The following is a 16,200-nucleotide window of genomic DNA, read 5'->3' as shown; positions in this document are numbered from 1 at the left end:
ACCAGACCCTGCCAGCCACTTACTGCTGATCTCAGCAAAGCTAGTTAACCACTGTGATCTGCAGCTATCGTCATTTCTAGAAACTGAACATTCAAGTGTAACAATGACTATATGCAGGTGCTCAGTAAACAACGGTGCCGTTTACCATCATGGAGAACTAGGGAGAAGGTGAAACCTGGAGCTCAGCCAGGTCGATTCCCCCATCAGCCCCTTCTGGACTCGTACAGCATCTCCTACCCCGTGAGGCAGGACTCCGGATGCCAGCGCTGGCTGCTGGGGCAGACACCCCAAGCTACTGCGTCCTGTCTGAGAGGAGGGACAGGTTCCTCATCTTTACCAGCCCCCCCAGGGGAGATACACCCAGGCACAGAGAACCAGTCTCACTGCTCTCAGGGGCCTTTTCTTGGCTTATTAATTCATTATACTTGTAGTAGACCATTTTTTCCAAAAGGGTATTTAGATGACATAAACCTAAATAAAATTCAAGGTAGCATAAAATAAAAGCAGGTGAAAAGAAAGTAGGTATAGGCAAAAAGTTAGTGGCTTCAAATGAATCCAAGAGAGGTGAATTAAAAATATGTACTATAGAGTCTCATACAGTTACTACCGACAGGTTGTAAATTTCACAATGAGTTTCCCAGCAGCCAAAGGAAAGAGGAAAACTGTTCATTAATATAATTCACAGTATCCATGAGATAAAAGCAAACCCATGAGTCAAGAGAAGCTTGAAGGAAATTTACTATGAGGACTATGAGTTGCTGGATAAGCAATGCCCTGCACAGATTCCTCACGGCAGGCCAGAAATGAGCTTCAAGGGGCCATTGCCCAGAGAAACCCTTGTTTTAGGCTGATGGTGGCACTTGGAGTCTGCAGGGGGCAGTAGCCATTTGGGCCAGAAACACTGATGTGACTTAATGCTTTATTCAGAGAAATAAAGTCTACTCTTTAGGCATCCCCTTGTAATTAATTACCTTTTCTGAACCAGCCATTTCAGTCGCCCCAAATCTGCAAGTTCTCCCCCATCTCTCTCTCCCTCATTACTCCCATATTCACTCCATCTTGATTTCTGCCTTTCTGTGGTCTTTCAGCTCCTTCCACCGCCCTCCACTCCACTGTCTCCGCCTGTGTTCCGTGCCCGGGTCCCATGCTGCCTCACCGCAGGCTCCTCACTGGGTCCCCAGTGACACGTGCCCCCAGCTCCCTCCCCTTCCTGAGCCAGAGCCAGCGCCTGCCTCCCACGCGGGCTCCCTTCTGTTCAAGCCCTGCCCGGGCTCTCCCACAGCACTCAGTGACCCAGCTCACGCACCCAAACTCATTCCTGGCGGCCTTCTACCCCCTACCCTCCTACTGTCCTGACCACACGCCTTGCCCCCTTCACACCTCAGGGACCTGCCCTGTGCTACTCGTTTTGCCTGAAATGCTCTCTCTACCCCCATTCCTCTAATCTCTGCTCATCCTCCGGGGAAGAGCTAGAAGGTGACTGCCTCCAAGGGAGTTTTCCCTGACTTCCCCAGACTGAGTGCCCTTGTTATAATCCCCAACACATCCCCTATTTCTCCTTCAAGCTCTGGCCACAGTTGTGACCACTTAACACTGCTTCTGTCCGTCTCTCCTGCGAGAGCGTGAGGTCTGCCTTGTTTAGCAGTTCCATCGTAACGCTTGGCAAGTGGGTGCATGACGGCGTGCCTCTGGTGGGCTTCTGGTGGATTTCCCGGATCTTAAGGAGGTCAGGGCTCCATCCCACGGCAGATGCTAAGAGCACAGCCCCGGGGGCCAGCCAAGCGCAGACCCACTATGTTAAGTTTCTGATCTGGAGGCAGAGCTGGCCTCCTCTCAGGAAGAGGTAAGCGGAGGGCTGTCCACGGAGGGCTGACTAGTGTACAGACAATGAATAAGAGACTCTCAGCCCCTCTCTTAAAGTGCCCAGAATACCCGGCACACCTCCTGTGTGTGTCCTCCAAGAGGAAGGAGTTCCCGGCCCATGGGAGCCCCCAGTTCCTGTCTTCACTCCCAGCCCCACATCCACCTGTGTGCCCTTTCACATGCTCTTCTGAAACTTATAAGCAACTTGTCAGAAAATAAAGGTAGATGGACCTTGTAAATAATTTGTATATAATATTTTTTTGTGAAACGGCACATACTAGAAATGTTCAATGGAATCTCCCTTATAAAGGGAAACTTACAGTTAGTCTTTTTGTAAAGGAGTGAATCCTAATACAATTTTACAGTAAATATAGATTGTAGCCATCAGTAATTTTTTAAACACCTGCTATATGCAACATGCTAATTGAGTAAATCCATCCCATCTAAAAGATGCCCTTTTAAAACTAAGCCCTAGAGCAAGTGTGAGTGGAAACCAGAAGAACCTGTTGGGTAATTCGCAATATAACGAGCATCAGAGCCCGGGAAATATGCAGCTCTTCCTCTCAGCAATTTTACTGAAAGAAATATATTCCAAAGAAATCATTCAAGTTATATACACAGACTTACTACAGGGTGTTTACTGCAGCTTTATCTTCAACTGGGAAAAATTCCAAGCAACCAATATATCTAAAAAATATGGGGTAGGGTTGTGAATTAAATATTATGTAGCGATGTAATGAATGTTGTAATGGATATTTATTAACAAGGAAATACGTCAAGATATATTTGAAAGGGAAACAATAAACAGACTACAAATCTACATACAGCATCACCCACATTGAAAAATAGATCTGTATTGCTTCCAGAAGAGTCAGTCCAAGGAATTAAGAGGATTCTCTTTCTGGGTGGAGAGAAGATTGTTATTATTTGCCATTGTCCTTGTTATTGTTTGGTTTTTGTTATGGAAATCTCAAGCCGCTGGAATGTAGTGAAGATGATAGAGTGAATCCTCATGTACCCACCACCCGGATCACACCATTTCCAGGGGACACGCAGAGAAGGGGGAGACGAATTTGGGGTGGCGTCGCTGAAGGAAGGTGGCCTTGAGAGGGAGATCATGAGCCAATTCCAGAAGGCAATGCCAAGCAGGGACAGGGGGTGGTGGCAGGGAAGGTTGCCCCAGTTCAGGGATCAGAAGTCAAGGTCTTGGGCAGGCGTGAGGGGCCTCGAGTCTGGCCTGAGCACCATGCCGCCCTCCACAGCCGCCCCCGACCTGGTCCTCAGTGCGGAGATCGTGCAGCAGACCACCTACCTGGAGGACCGGCCCATGTTCATGCTCCAGTGCGCCATGGAGGAGAGCTGCCTCTCGGCCTCGGCTGCCCAGACCGACCCCAGGACAGGCTACCGGCGGCTGCTGCGCTTTTCCTCCCAGATCCACAACAACGGCCAGTCCGACTTCCGGCCCAAGAATGGCCGCCACGCATGGATCTGGCATGACTGCCACAGGTAAGGCCTCCCTTCATCGTCCCCAAGCTGTCCCAGCCCAATGTCCTGCAGGGCCCAATGTCCTGATGGGACTGAGAATCACAGGGTCACTTACAGAGGCCCCACGGTCCAGGGGCAGGGTTTCCCTGAGCTGGAGGGAGCCTGTGAGCTGGCCCGCCCTTTTCCGCTGCAGCTGCCCTGGCCCCTCTCCCTCCCCTGAGCCTAGGCTCTGTCCTGCCCCACATGCCTCTCACGTTAGGGAACAAACTTTGTCTGTGGTTTCCAAGTGTGACCACAGGAAATTTGTGCTCTGCAGGGAGCTTGGAAGTTCTGCAGTGATTGGACTCTGAGGTCATTTAAAAATATACTTTAAATACCAGGATATATTTAAAATATTTCTAGGAAGACAGTGGGTTTGGGGACGAGCGTTCTAGCTCCAAGAGTCATGAGGCCTGGTCTCTCGAGCGCATTGTGCCTCTAAGCAGCTGTGTGACGCCAGGCAGCTGGGCCACATCACGCAGGACCTCTCATGTCCCTTCCAGGCCTCAGTTTGTGGGTCCGATCCCAGAGTTATAAATCCTGGGCAGGAACAGAGTGAAATCCCAGAGCCAGCCCCAGCTGGAGCCAACAGAAGCCACCCCCTTCATCTCCAGCCTTCCCATTTGTTCTTTGCCTGGATTCCTACTCTAATCCAGAACGTGTGGCCCCTGCTTCTTCGCCTTCTCCTGCCCAGACCTGAGCCAGAAACAGAAGCAAGTGCACTCTTGCAAGGGATCGGAGGAGGCCCCTGCCATTTGACATGGTGGCCGCAGCGCCCCCAGGGTCCACGGAGCTGGCCCAGTGGGTGCCCATCCCTGTGCTCAGACTCCCAGCTGCACACCAGAGCTTTTGCACTTGGTCCAGCTTCTCAAAGCGAAGCCATGGGCTAATGCACCTGCTGTCAGCCGGCACCCCAGGGCCCGGGGCTGACTTCACGTTAGAATTGGTGATTTAACAGGGTCAGCAGGTACTTGTAACCATCATAGTCTGAGACACCCACGTCTAGCTCATCTCTTGGCCTCCCCCCAGCTCAAAAATTCAGGGGTCACTGTTAGGGGCATAAGAACGAACATTTCTTGACGTCCTCTGAGTGACAGGCACGGGACACCCTCACTTTTGCGGGTGAGGAAACGGAGGCTTGGTGTCTGGTGGGGAAGCCGACTCAGGCCTGTCTGAGCCCCCAGTGTGCGCTCTTTCTGCTGCCTCCACTGACCCCCCATCACAAACCTCTCCGGCTGCCTTATCACAGGACAGCTGATGGCCTCGACACATTTGACTCAGTTTGGGGGTACACTTGTTCAACTCGTTTCAAAAGACAGGACTGTGGTAGAACTTAAGGGTGCTGAGTTTCCTTTATAATACTCACTGGGTGTTCTGAAAGTCCTCGTTAGCCAAAAAATTTTTGCTCTTTGTGCAGAAGCATGTCGGTTTTCTGCAGGGTGGAAGTCGGGGATAAAAGGGAAGTCGTGACCACATTGGTGCCTGGCTTCCTTGAGTGGCACGTGGCTGCCTGGGCTCTTGGGGGCTGCCGCCGTCAGAGCGTCTATAAGGAGAAGGTAATTGCGTCTCTGCCCCACACTAGACGGTCCACCCAGACATTACTTGGCAGGAGTTTCTGTGTGACATACACTTGCTCTGCCACAAATGGGCTGTCCTCTGAGGATACACATGGTGACATTGGGGAAGCTTCTTCTGATTGCCCACCTCTGCTTTTCCTGTGGCCTATTTCATTTCTTGACTTACAGATGTTCCAGTAAATGGTGTGGGAGGGCTGTGTGGGAAGGAGTATGTGGCTGAGCATGTGTCCCTTCAGACCTCCCCTGCTGGTCTGTAACTGAGGACCTGTGACCCTAGCGTCCCAGGGAGCATGAAAGCCCCCACCCCCAGCCTCCAGAGCCCTGGGGACTTCTCGGGGCTCTGTGGGAGGACCTTCCAACAGGATGCCTGGCCCCAAAACTCTATTGGGTATCTTTGGGAGTCTGATGAAAGCTGGCCCTTCCTCCACTCAAAAAAAAATTTTTTTTCTGGGATATTTAACATCCTGATTCAGCAGATTCTGAGAATTCTGGCTCAGATTAGTGCAAATGAGGAAAACTATCCCCCTCCCAGTGTAATTGGTGCTACAATGAGAAACAGAGCTATGTTCTTTGAAAGCCCCAAAATGACAGAGATTGACCACCTCAGCCGTCTCCTCGCCACGCAGGCGAGGACAGGCTCTGCGTCATTCTCTCTCATATTTGCTATCCTTGGTGGATGATCTGGATGAGGTCCCCCTCCTGCTTCTTGTGTCCCTGGGGAGAGGTGCCAAACCTGGCCAGAGAAAGGCAAGAGGCTTGAGGGTACACCAGACTCTCAGGTACACCAGAGGTGTGTACCTGGCGTATCACGCCCCAGCTTTGACGGGCCAGATGAAGCCGGGCACAGACGCACATCAGCACACAGAGCAGTGTCACAGGGCTGGTCCGCCCACCTTGCAGCCTCTGGGAGAGCGGCTGGGAGCTGGAGCAGCAGGGAGGCGGACGTCCATCCAGCCCAGTGCCAGCCCTCCAAGTCAGGGAGGGCTTCGCTACAAAGGGGAGGCTTTTGTTCACTTTGCCCTGCCTCCCCACTGTGCAGAGCAGTCCCCGTTTTGGGTGGAAGCCCCAGAAATGTGATGTGGCCTCTGTGAGCCAAGTGCAGGCCCTTGTCACACATGTGGGCCTTTGTTCCAGCTGGGGCACTGCCCAGCACCTCGGGGAGGCAGGATGGAGTGAGCAGAAGGGTTCCTGCCCATGTGGCAGCGCCTCCTGAGCCTGGGGCATGCCCTGCCACGGGGACCGGAGTACTGTCCCACCAGAGCTGAGCGCTGGCCGGGACCTCCATTCCAGGGGCACAGGGGGCAGGCGTGAGAAAGACAGCAAGTGAAACGTCTCCTCTACAATGTGCACTGATTTCTCTGACTGGAAGTTCTGTTTGGGTCCCAGTGACCTAGGCTAGCAAAAAATATGCTCAAGCCTCTTGCCTTTCCCTGGTCTGGTTTTGTCTGTCATGGAGTATGCATCCCTCACCGTCTTCCTCCACAAGTACCGTGTCCTCGCGTGTGGGGCTCTGGAATCTTTCGGACAAAGTCCTTCCCTTGTCCAGATCACAATGAATGACCTCCTTTGAGTGTCAGTCTCCTCAGTGCTCTGGCGATTCTCCCCCAGTGAAGCAGTCCTATCTCTGCCCCATGGGTCAGTCCCCCTCCTAAACTTCCAAAGGTCCAGACACCGCATCCTGCAGAGAGGAGGTGCACCCTCGTCACCAGGACATGTGTCCCACCTTCTCTGGGGTGGAGGGGTGGAGTGGTGCGGGGGAAGGGGTGGCAGTGTGCCCCTGGGCTCTGCGGCCAGCCGGCTGGGAGGGAGACGTGGCTGGTGGGTGATGCCATACACACTGGAGAGGGAAGCAGGGAAACCCCAGGACTGCCGCTAGCGAGAACAGGGAGGCTCCAACCAGCCGTTTCACTCCCGGTGTTCGCAGGGGAAAACTGAGGTGCTGCAGCAACTCTTAAATCAAGTTTGCAGGTAGCAGGGGGAGCGGGAGGAGGTCAGCCCCACAGCAGTTTGTCTGTGGCCTCCGTCTGCGTTGTGTTTGGACAAGGAAACATAAACCTATTTCTCTTCAGTCTCTCCAGCTGGTAAACATGGTAGCAGAAGCTGTTCTCTGAAGGATGCAGACATGGTTTAGGCAATGAGTCAGACCTCATGCCTCATCTTGCTCCTTCCAGAAACCAGGAGACTCTTTCAATATCATCGCTTCAGCTGCCACAAAACGCGTCCTTGTGAATGTTCTCAGCGGGCCCCCGGCTCAGCATTATTTTACCCAGAAACCTGAGTGAGCTGGAAAGAGCCCAGTGTAGGAGCTTACGTCATTATTTTTAGCCAAGGCAAACATGGGAGGAAGAGGAAAAGAACTTCTAATTTCCTCTCTGAAAACCTACCTTTTTCATTCATTTCCCTCTTCCCTCCGTCCTGCTGCGTATGCCAGCAGAGGGAGCCTGAGGCAACCACGGGAGGCCTGGGGAGTGAGGAAGCTACCCTGGGCCTGGGGATAATCGTAGGAGTGGTAGTGGTGGCAGTAGTAATGAAAACACTCCTCCTGTTACTACAGGGAGGGTTAGTAATAAGGAGAGAGCTGACAGGTACTGCGGACCCCTCTGTAACAAGCCCTGTTGTAGGTATTTCTGCAGTTTCTCCTACTGCATCATTCCCTCTTCCCTGAGGTGACAACTCAGGTCACACATAAACAAAACAAGTGGTTCTGCTCCCCTGCCAAGGTACCCTGCCTTCCGTTTTCCCCATTTTCCACATGCCCTGTAACGAGAGAGACAGGTGTGATCTGTAGGTGCGGACTTGTGATGGACTTGTTGCAGCTGAGGACGGCCTGCCAGGCCAGCGCCACGGCAGCCCCACAGCAGCCAGGTGCCCCTGTGTATTCTGAGCCCAATGTATCACTTCCCCAGGATCTGCTGGGTTCTCTCCGCCCCCACCCCACCCAGTGAAGAGACTACGGTCATGTAAAAAGTGCACAGTCGATCAGCTGGGTTGCACAAGTGCTCCGCCGCTTCACCCCTTCCCGCAGGCTTCCAGAGCTGTCCTCCCTGCCTTTCCCATCTGCTCTGTGCAAGGACCACAGACTTCCTGTTGCTCACGCTGGCTGTGGCTGACACCCCCGCCCCGTCTCCCCATCCCGGCCTCCTGCCTGCCTGTCCTTGGGTCACACCTGGTGCCAGCTCTTCGGACTCTCCCCCTACTCCACAGACACTCCCTGTTCCCTCCTCTTTCCCTCTCTACGACATTCCCACTTTAAAAAGTTTCCAAAGACGTCGGTGAGCGGGCTGTGAGAGCCATTGCAGCAGCAGGAGAGTCAGTGGAAGCACTCAGTACAGATATCGGTGACTTACGGAGTGGACTGTGTGCCAGGCCCTGTGCCCATCCTGCAGCCCCCCCGCCACCCGCCTTCCGCATGGCGTTGTTCCCATGTAGCCAACCGGGGAGCTGAGGCTGAGGAAGGCGGGCCACTGCCCCACTCTGGAGCCCACATAAGCACCGTGGTACCACCGTGGTACCATTCGTCACCCCCTCCTCTCCCACTGGCCGCCCCTTTGGACTGCGTGACTCAAGGTGTCCCCAGAAGCCAGTTGCCATCCAGGCAGTGGCTTGCAGGCGGCAGCTGCTGCCCACACTGACCCCTGGCCCTGCCTCTCACCCCAGGCACTACCACAGCATGGAAGTGTTCACCTACTATGATCTCCTGAACCTCAATGGCACCAAGGTGGCAGAGGGCCACAAGGCCAGCTTCTGCTTGGAGGACACCGAATGTGAAGGAGGTATCTTTGTGGGAGTGCTGGGGGGCTCCAGGGGGACTCAGATGCTCTAACGGCAGTGCCCACCCAGCCCAGAGCCCAGGTCTGATGCTGGATGCTGCCACTGCTGACTCTCCAACGTGACCTTTTTCTGTGGGAGTTTTCCATGGCCACACTCGGGGCTGGGGGAGTGGGCAAGGCCTGGATCCCCCAAGAGTTATGTTGACGGGGACCAGTGGGGCCACACAGTCTCCCTGGTAAGGCCCAAACCCTTGGAGCAGACACAGCCTCCCTCTCTGGCTGCCACAGCCATTCTTATATCCCAAGGCCAAGTGCCCTTGCCCCCTCAGGCTCTTACCCTTCAAGTTCAAGCTCAAGCAGCCCCTCTGCAGTTCCCAGACTCTCTCTGCTCCCCCAGGCAGAGGCAGCACTCTGCTCACAGTGCCCCACCTGCTCTGTGATCACCTGTGGGCACACCTGCCATCCTCACAAGACAGGTCCCTCAAGGGAAGACAGGGTTTTTCTCAGTATGCCCAGTGCTTAGAGTAGTGCTCAACACTGCTTATAGTGGCAGCCTCTCAGTAAATGTGACGGCCACTGTCTGCCATAAAACCGCATAGCAAATAGGTTTTGAGCACCTACTGCCTGCGATACAGGTGGCTGGCCTGGTCAGGTCAGGCCGAAAACCAGACCCAAGCCCAGATCCAAGTGTTGATTGTCCAGAGAGAGACAAGATAAGCCCACATGAAGCCCTCGGATAAGCATGTGTTTCATTCTCAGGCTAATGATTCCTCAGAAGGGCCAGGTAGGCCAGAGTGGTCAAGGAAGGCTTCATGGAGGAGGGGACCGTGGCTGGGTCTGAAAGGAGGGCTGGGATGTGGGTAGAAAATCCAGCCAGGGAGAGAGGATCAGACACCACAAAACACAGTAGCTGCTGAGCCCTCATCAACCCAAGGGTGGGGTGCTTGGGGAAGGAAGAGAGACACTGAGGGTGGGTCTGGGGATGTCCCCACCAGTAGGGCTGGTCCCCACCAGTAGGGCTGTTTGGGGTCCTTTGTGGAAGCATGGCACAGAGGGAAGAAGCACCATGTGTGCATGGTGACTGGGACTCCTTCTGCATCTGCCTGCAGACGTCCAGAAGAATTACGAGTGTGCCAACTTCGGCGAGCAAGGCATCACCATGGGCTGCTGGGACGTGTACCGCCACGACATCGACTGCCAGTGGGTGGACATCACCGATGTGCCTCCGGGAGAATACCTGTTCCAGGTGAGGGGTGTGGGGAGGAGTTCCAGGCCCCTGCTGATGGGAGGAGGGGTCTCTTTCCCAGCGACGGGGAGGCAGCTCCCTTTCTGTGGGTGCCCAAGCCCAGGACATGTGCGTGGAGGCCAGGTTGTCTGAAGGGTCCTGCCCCAGAGGCCCGTGCAGTCGCTCAGGCAGCCTGAATCTGTGAGGCACGCAGGCTGGGGCTGGGGCAGGTGGACTGCAGACCTCCTAAGTCAGTGGCACTCAATGCACTTAAGCTCTGGTGCTCTCAGATCAAAGGTATCTGTGGCCAGATTTGTCCTCAGGCCAGGAATTGGTCCCACAAACTCAAAGGCCACCTGCACCTTTTGCTTCCTTCAGAGCTATGCCCTCACCACCCCCACCGGGATAGCTCCCGCCACCCTCGCCCTGCCTTGGCCTGTGCCATCGAGGTTAAAAGCAGTCTCAGAAAAGGCAGTTGCTCACACGTGGCCATGCCTTGCCTCTCCCCAAAATGTTCGCCTCATAAAAAAGGGTCTGCAGAGGGGTCAGTTCTCAATGCTGAGAACTCTCAATGCTTGGATCAATAGTGATAGAATGTCTGGCACCAGAGTCCGCCTGTCCAGTGACAGTGTGGGGCACTGGCCGGGGCCTCCACACACCGTGTCTGGGTGGAAGGCCAGCCCTGGGAGGAACCAGGGAGCCTCGGCCTCCCACCATCCTGCAAGTGGTCCCTGCCTGGTGGGGAAGACAGGGGCGCACAGGTGCACATGCACCTGCAGAGGTTTCCTCGCACCTTTTCCTTTTTCTCACATCCCCACCCATCTTGCTTTCCAGCCTGCCCCATGGGTGGCAAAGTAAGGGACCAGAAATGTGTCATTGTGTCTTGAAAGGCTTTCCAAGGGGCCCTTCAGCCAGCCCAGGGCCTGGCCCACGGTCCCAACACTATAGACAGCCCTGGGATGAGCCGACACCTGCGGAGAAGTGACCACAGAAGGGCTTTAAAAGTTTCCCTGGGCAATTTCAGAGGCTAGAAATCAGACAGCCAAGCACTTTTCCACCCACAAGGGCAAAACCGCAGACTTGGAGAGGCCCAACCAAAGAGGAGAGTGCTCTGCATTTTAAAGAATGAATATCAGTGTCGCCATGCACGTACACAGTGGAGGGTGGCTTGCATTTGAGGCTGCCAGTCACTTGGCTGGGCGAATGTTTGTCATTGTGTATTGTGTCCTGACAAACGCCACCTACAGAGTGACTGTAGCACATTGAGAACTGCTGGCAGGCCAGGCCCTGGGGAGCCCTGCTCCAGTGCTGTCTCATGTCTCCAGTGGTGGCCAAGCAAACCCAGGTCACACCACACATGAACTCATTATGGGCAAGTGAATGCCTCTGATTAATGAAAAAGAAAATTTCCCTCAGGGTAGACACAGAGCTGTAGTTGGGTGGGAGCCCCAGCCCTCTGCATTCTCACATGGACCCCCCCGTGCAGACATCAGTAACGCTACACCTGGCCAGGGAAGCTAGGCCAGGACCACATGGCTGCAGGCAGAGGGCCCTGTGGGCCAAGGCCCAGAGGCCAGAGCCACAAACCATAGGTCCTTGTGAGATTTAGAATCATAGAGTAAAAGTCAGATGGATAGTGGAAACCACACCTCTCAGCCCCCATCCCCAGCCCCAAGCTGGTAAAGCTGGCCCTGGTGGCCCCTGAGAGGAGCCCAAGCTACACCTGCTCCCTAGGGGTGCAGCTGTGGGGGCGTGGGGCAGGGAGCAACACAGGCCTCAGTGCACGGGGTCGTTTGCACGTTGCTCTGAGCTGTGCACAGGCTGGGGGCAGGGGACAAGGAACAGCAAAGGCTATTGGGTAGAAAAGAGATAAAAGAAATGGAAGGCCATCCCGAAGTGGGACAGTTACCAGCCTTAGCAGAAGAGACACAGTCGAAGTGGGACACAGCCTAGGGCAGATGTGGCTAGCAGAAGCAGACTCTGTCCCGGAAGGTGGCACCAGGCTGCGGCTGTGCCAGCTCTGCCTCCCCCAGCATCTCTGGGAGCCCAGCCAGCCCGCCAAAGGGTCATGCCTAAGCCCTCCTGGGGTCTTTGGGGACGAGACCTAGAACCTTACCTGGCAGGGCATTGCTCCCGTGCCCCACAGGCCCAAGGCAGTATGGTCCCCTCACACCCTGCCACACCCTCAAGGAAAAATCTGACACCCGTCCCCCATACTTGCCCACATGAACTCTGCAGATTCTGTCTCTTCCCCTTCCCCTTCCCTTTTGCCTTTCTGCTGGGTTCCTCACCTCCAATTTCCCTTTTCTGTCCACCCACAGAAACCTTCTCTCAATGATGACCCTTCCTAGTCCTGCTCTTTTGGGCCCCAACCCTTTAGCTGGGGCATTCAGAAGAAGGGGTGCAAGGGGGTGCAGTTTCCAGCAGAGCCCAGGCCCTTGGACTGGTGGGGTAGGGAGGGTTCAGGGGAAGCCCAGAGCAACACCAAGCCCCAGACAGCAGGAGGGACTGTTCCAAGTCACCCCACCAGGAACAGCGTCCAGGCTCCACCACTCAGGGCAGCCCTTCCCCCACTTCCCACAGTGCCCGTCCTTGTCCCCACCCTTTCCTTTCATGTCCTGCTCCCCAGCTCCCTTCCGTTCCTCCCACAGTCTGTCCTGTGTGCCTCCCCCACCCCCAGGCCCCGACTCCTGCCTCTCTACCAACTGCTGGCCTCCCAGGGCAGCCAGGAGAGGAGAGTCCTTCCTGAAGGCGGCCTCTGGTGGAGGTTGGGTGAATTCCACTGAGACAAACAGCAGTGCATGGATGCCTCGCTCCTCCGCCTCCTGGACCTCAGCTCTGGCCAGTCCTGTCCCTGCTTGCCTTGGAGCACTGGAGGCAGGACTAGGCCCGGCTGGGCCCTGGGCCTGGGGTGGCGGTTGGCAGAGGCACAATTCTGCAGCCAGTCTGACCTGACTCTCCCCCAGGTTGTCATTAACCCCAACTACGAGGTTGCGGAGTCTGACTACACCAACAACATCATGAAGTGCAGGACCCGCTATGATGGCCACCGCATCTGGATGTACAACTGCCACATAGGTAAGCCCCCCAGGCAAGCACAGCAGCCAGGGTGGACCCCAGGCCTGCCAGGGCTCCCTGCAGCACACCATGCAGGAGACAGGCAAGGGCCTCCCTCCTTTCTCAAAGGGCCAGAGCAGCTTCCTAGTCTGGGCCCAGAGCTCGGGGAACACAGCCAGGCTCACATGCCCATGCACAGGGAGGATGCTGCAGATACGCAGACCTAGGAGCAGATTGGGCTTTTGCAGCCAGCTCTGGCCAAGGTGGGGGGGGACAAAACCAGTGGCCCAGCACACACACCAAAGCTATTTAAAGGTGGGAGCTGAGGCCACCACCTCATCATGCACGTGGCCTCAAAACTGTGGGCGTCAGCCATTTGCAGCTCAGTGTATCATTTTTCCTCTGTTGAGAACTAGAGGCTGGTGAGCCAATGTGGCTTCTGATCACCAGAAAAGAAACTTTTCTTTGCACTGTGCAGCTGGGGGCACAAAAGGGAAGCAGAGCTTTTCCTTCTGTGGGAAAAGCGATGGCCCTCACTCTTGGTGACTATTCACTGCTCCGCTCAACTGGCAGAGTGCCTGACCTGTGCCCAGCCCCAGGGGCTGCCCCAGTGACCTCACAAACAGGTGGCCCCAGCAGACCACCTGCTGAGGGTGGTGGCTCCAGGACTCTGAGGCCAACTGTCACAGCCAGGGTGGGGCCTGAGCCTCTGGTTGCTAAACTCTGTCTCCCTGATGCCTGTCCCTCAGGTGGTTCCTTCAGTGACGAGACAGAGAAGAAGTTTGAACACTTCAGTGGACTTCTAAATAACCAGCTGTCCACGCGGTAGGGCTGCCTCTGTGTCGCCTCCCACCTCTGGGCCACAGCACATCTTTCCCAGCTGCAGTCTGACCGACGGACCACCACGCTCCGACTCACCCAGGCCAGCCCCTGCTCCGCCCGGATACTCTGCGGCCACGGCCAAACTCAGGGGGAGGGGTGTTCCCGACATTTGCAGGGGCTGCTGTCCAGAGTGAGGCTTGTCCCCAAGCCCGTGGGAGAAGTGCCACCAGCCATCTCGTCCAGGACCCCAGGTTGTCATCAACTTGTCCCATCCGAACCACAGTCCCCCAAGTCTGACACCACACTGCTCACACTGCACCACTGATAATACGAGGCCATTTTCTCCTCAGGTGCCTTGTTGGCGATCCAGTTTATCAACCTGAGGGGGGCTGAATCCCACTTCCCCTCTCTTAGGTCATTTCCAGCCAACTTGAAAGCCTAGAATGCTCTTCAGGAAACAAACCACCTCTACCCACCTCTATTCTATTCACGAATAGAAATAACGCTGCCACGTGTTTTCTGAGCGGTGAGCTCAGGGTGGGTGCTTCTGCCCCCAGGCCGTTGTGGTTCTGTATACATTTTTAGAATATCTGGTCTAGTTCTGTGAAATACATCATTGGTATCTCGACAGGAATTGCATTGAATCTATAGATTGCTTTGGGTGGTGTGGACATTTTAATGATATTAATTCTTCCTATCCATGAACATGGTATGTATCTTCTTATTGGAGATACCACTTATTTGTATCTTCTTCAATTTCTTTCTTCAGTGTCTTATAATTTTCCTAGTACAGGTCTTTTGCACCCTTGGTTAAATTTATTCCTAGGTACCTCATTTTTTTATTACAATAGTAAATGGAATTTTCTTAGTTTCACTTTCTGATAGTTCATTATTGGTATATAGAGATGCCATTGAGCTTTCCATCTGGCCACAGCCATCAAGTAAGCCGAGCCAGGTGCTTACAAGTACATCCAGGGGCTGTGGAGGAAGAAGCAGTCTGATGTGATGTGCTTTCTTCTCAGGGTGCGCTGCCGGCGTGCCGCCAGTTCTCTGTGCTCCACGGGCTGCCCGCCCCACCGGGCCCAGTGAAGCACACAGGCTGGGATACAAGGCCAAGCACGGTTAGGTCATGTATTGGATTTGTGTGAGCCGTGGTGGCTGCAAACACTCTGTTCCTAAGGGTGCAACCTATAACAAGCCTGTCTTACCATGGTGCTTACCAGCTAACATTTGCCTGAAGGCTTCAGTCTGTTGAGGAGGAGCAAGCAAGCTGGGCTCCACTGTGGGGCTCCGAGAGTCCTGAGTTCTCACTGGGTTGGTGAAGAGTCCACATACAGATTCTTTGGTTATCCTCAATGATCCATTCCATAAGGCTATTGGAAGTAATCCTGACACCAAACTGGTCCACAAGCACAGGGAGACGTGAGGGCTAATACCTGTGGGCCTGAAGAGCTGTGGCCTTGGAAAGGGCCATAAGTCCCACCACAATACTGGTGGTTCTTGCCGTGCAGCTTGGAGAAGGCGCAGTGCTCTCCAGCTCCACCGTTACTGCTAATATAAGTAATGTTTGTAAAATCCTTACCTAATAAACAATTTAGGATAGTCAAAAAATGTCATAAATTTCTGAGTAGATTTTGTATCCTGCTACTTTGCCAAATTCATTTATTAGGTCTAGTAGTTTTTTGGTTGGTGGAATCTTTAGGGTACTCTATATACAGTATCATGTCATCTGCAAATAATGGCAGTTTTACTTCTTCCTTTCCAGTCAGCTGCCTTCTATTTCTTTTTCTTGTCTGATTGCTATGGCCAGGACTCTCAGTAGTGCTATGTTGAATAAGAGAGGTGAACGTAGACATCCCTGTCGTCTTCCCTATCTTAAGGGGAACACTTGTAGTTTTTGCCCATTGAGTATGATGCTGGCAGTGGGTTTGTCATATATGGCCTTTATTATGTTGAGGTATGTTCCCTCTATTCCCACTTTGCTGAGTTTTTATCATAAATGGGTGCTGGATTTTATCAAACGCTTCTTCTGCCTCTATATGATCATGTGGTTTCTATCCTGCTGTTATTTTATTTCCATGGACTTTGAAACAAATAGTAATAGTATTTATATTGGCAGTCTAGGCCTTTGAAAATATAGCTCAAAAGCAAAACTCGCCCACCTGTGTAAGTGACTCCTGTTTCTGTTGTTGATTCTGCGGGTACTGATAACGGTGCTATAACTGGGGCCCTGGGTGACGAGGACACTCACTGAACACCGTGTGTCATCGCGGATACTTACACATACTTGAAACTTGGAATAAAAGGTGTATGATACGCGTCTGTGTTTCATTTGGATCGCTGTGCCCAGCCCCGAGCAGCA

The 16,200-nt window shown here is 53.9% G+C and overlaps 1 protein-coding gene and 1 pseudogene across 2 annotated transcripts in view; both read left to right on the top strand.

Moving 5' to 3' along the window:
- The window catches only part of LOXL2 (lysyl oxidase like 2), a 97,168-nt gene extending 82,656 nt beyond the window's left edge, over positions 1-14,512 (top strand). For both annotated transcript variants that reach the window (XM_045853134.1, XM_045853133.1), the window contains exons 10-14: positions 3,126-3,369; positions 8,622-8,737; positions 9,844-9,980; positions 12,926-13,037; positions 13,766-14,512. In XM_045853134.1, the coding sequence (XP_045709090.1) occupies positions 3,126-3,369; positions 8,622-8,737; positions 9,844-9,980; positions 12,926-13,037; positions 13,766-13,845 (689 nt within the window). In that variant the 3' untranslated portion in view covers positions 13,846-14,512. The remainder of the gene's footprint in view (positions 1-3,125; positions 3,370-8,621; positions 8,738-9,843; positions 9,981-12,925; positions 13,038-13,765) is intronic.
- Positions 14,513-14,538: 26 nt separating this feature from the next.
- LOC123828587 lies at positions 14,539-15,570 on the top strand (annotated as a pseudogene).
- The last annotated feature ends 630 nt before the right edge of the window (positions 15,571-16,200 follow it).

This window comes from Phyllostomus hastatus, unplaced genomic scaffold, assembly GCF_019186645.2.
Source record: "Phyllostomus hastatus isolate PE091 unplaced genomic scaffold, TTU_PhHast_1.1 phas_contig_98, whole genome shotgun sequence".
Lineage (NCBI taxonomy): Eukaryota > Metazoa > Chordata > Mammalia > Chiroptera > Phyllostomidae > Phyllostomus > Phyllostomus hastatus.
Note: the sequence above shows the minus strand (reverse complement) of the source record. Positions and strands in the feature narration are given on the sequence as shown.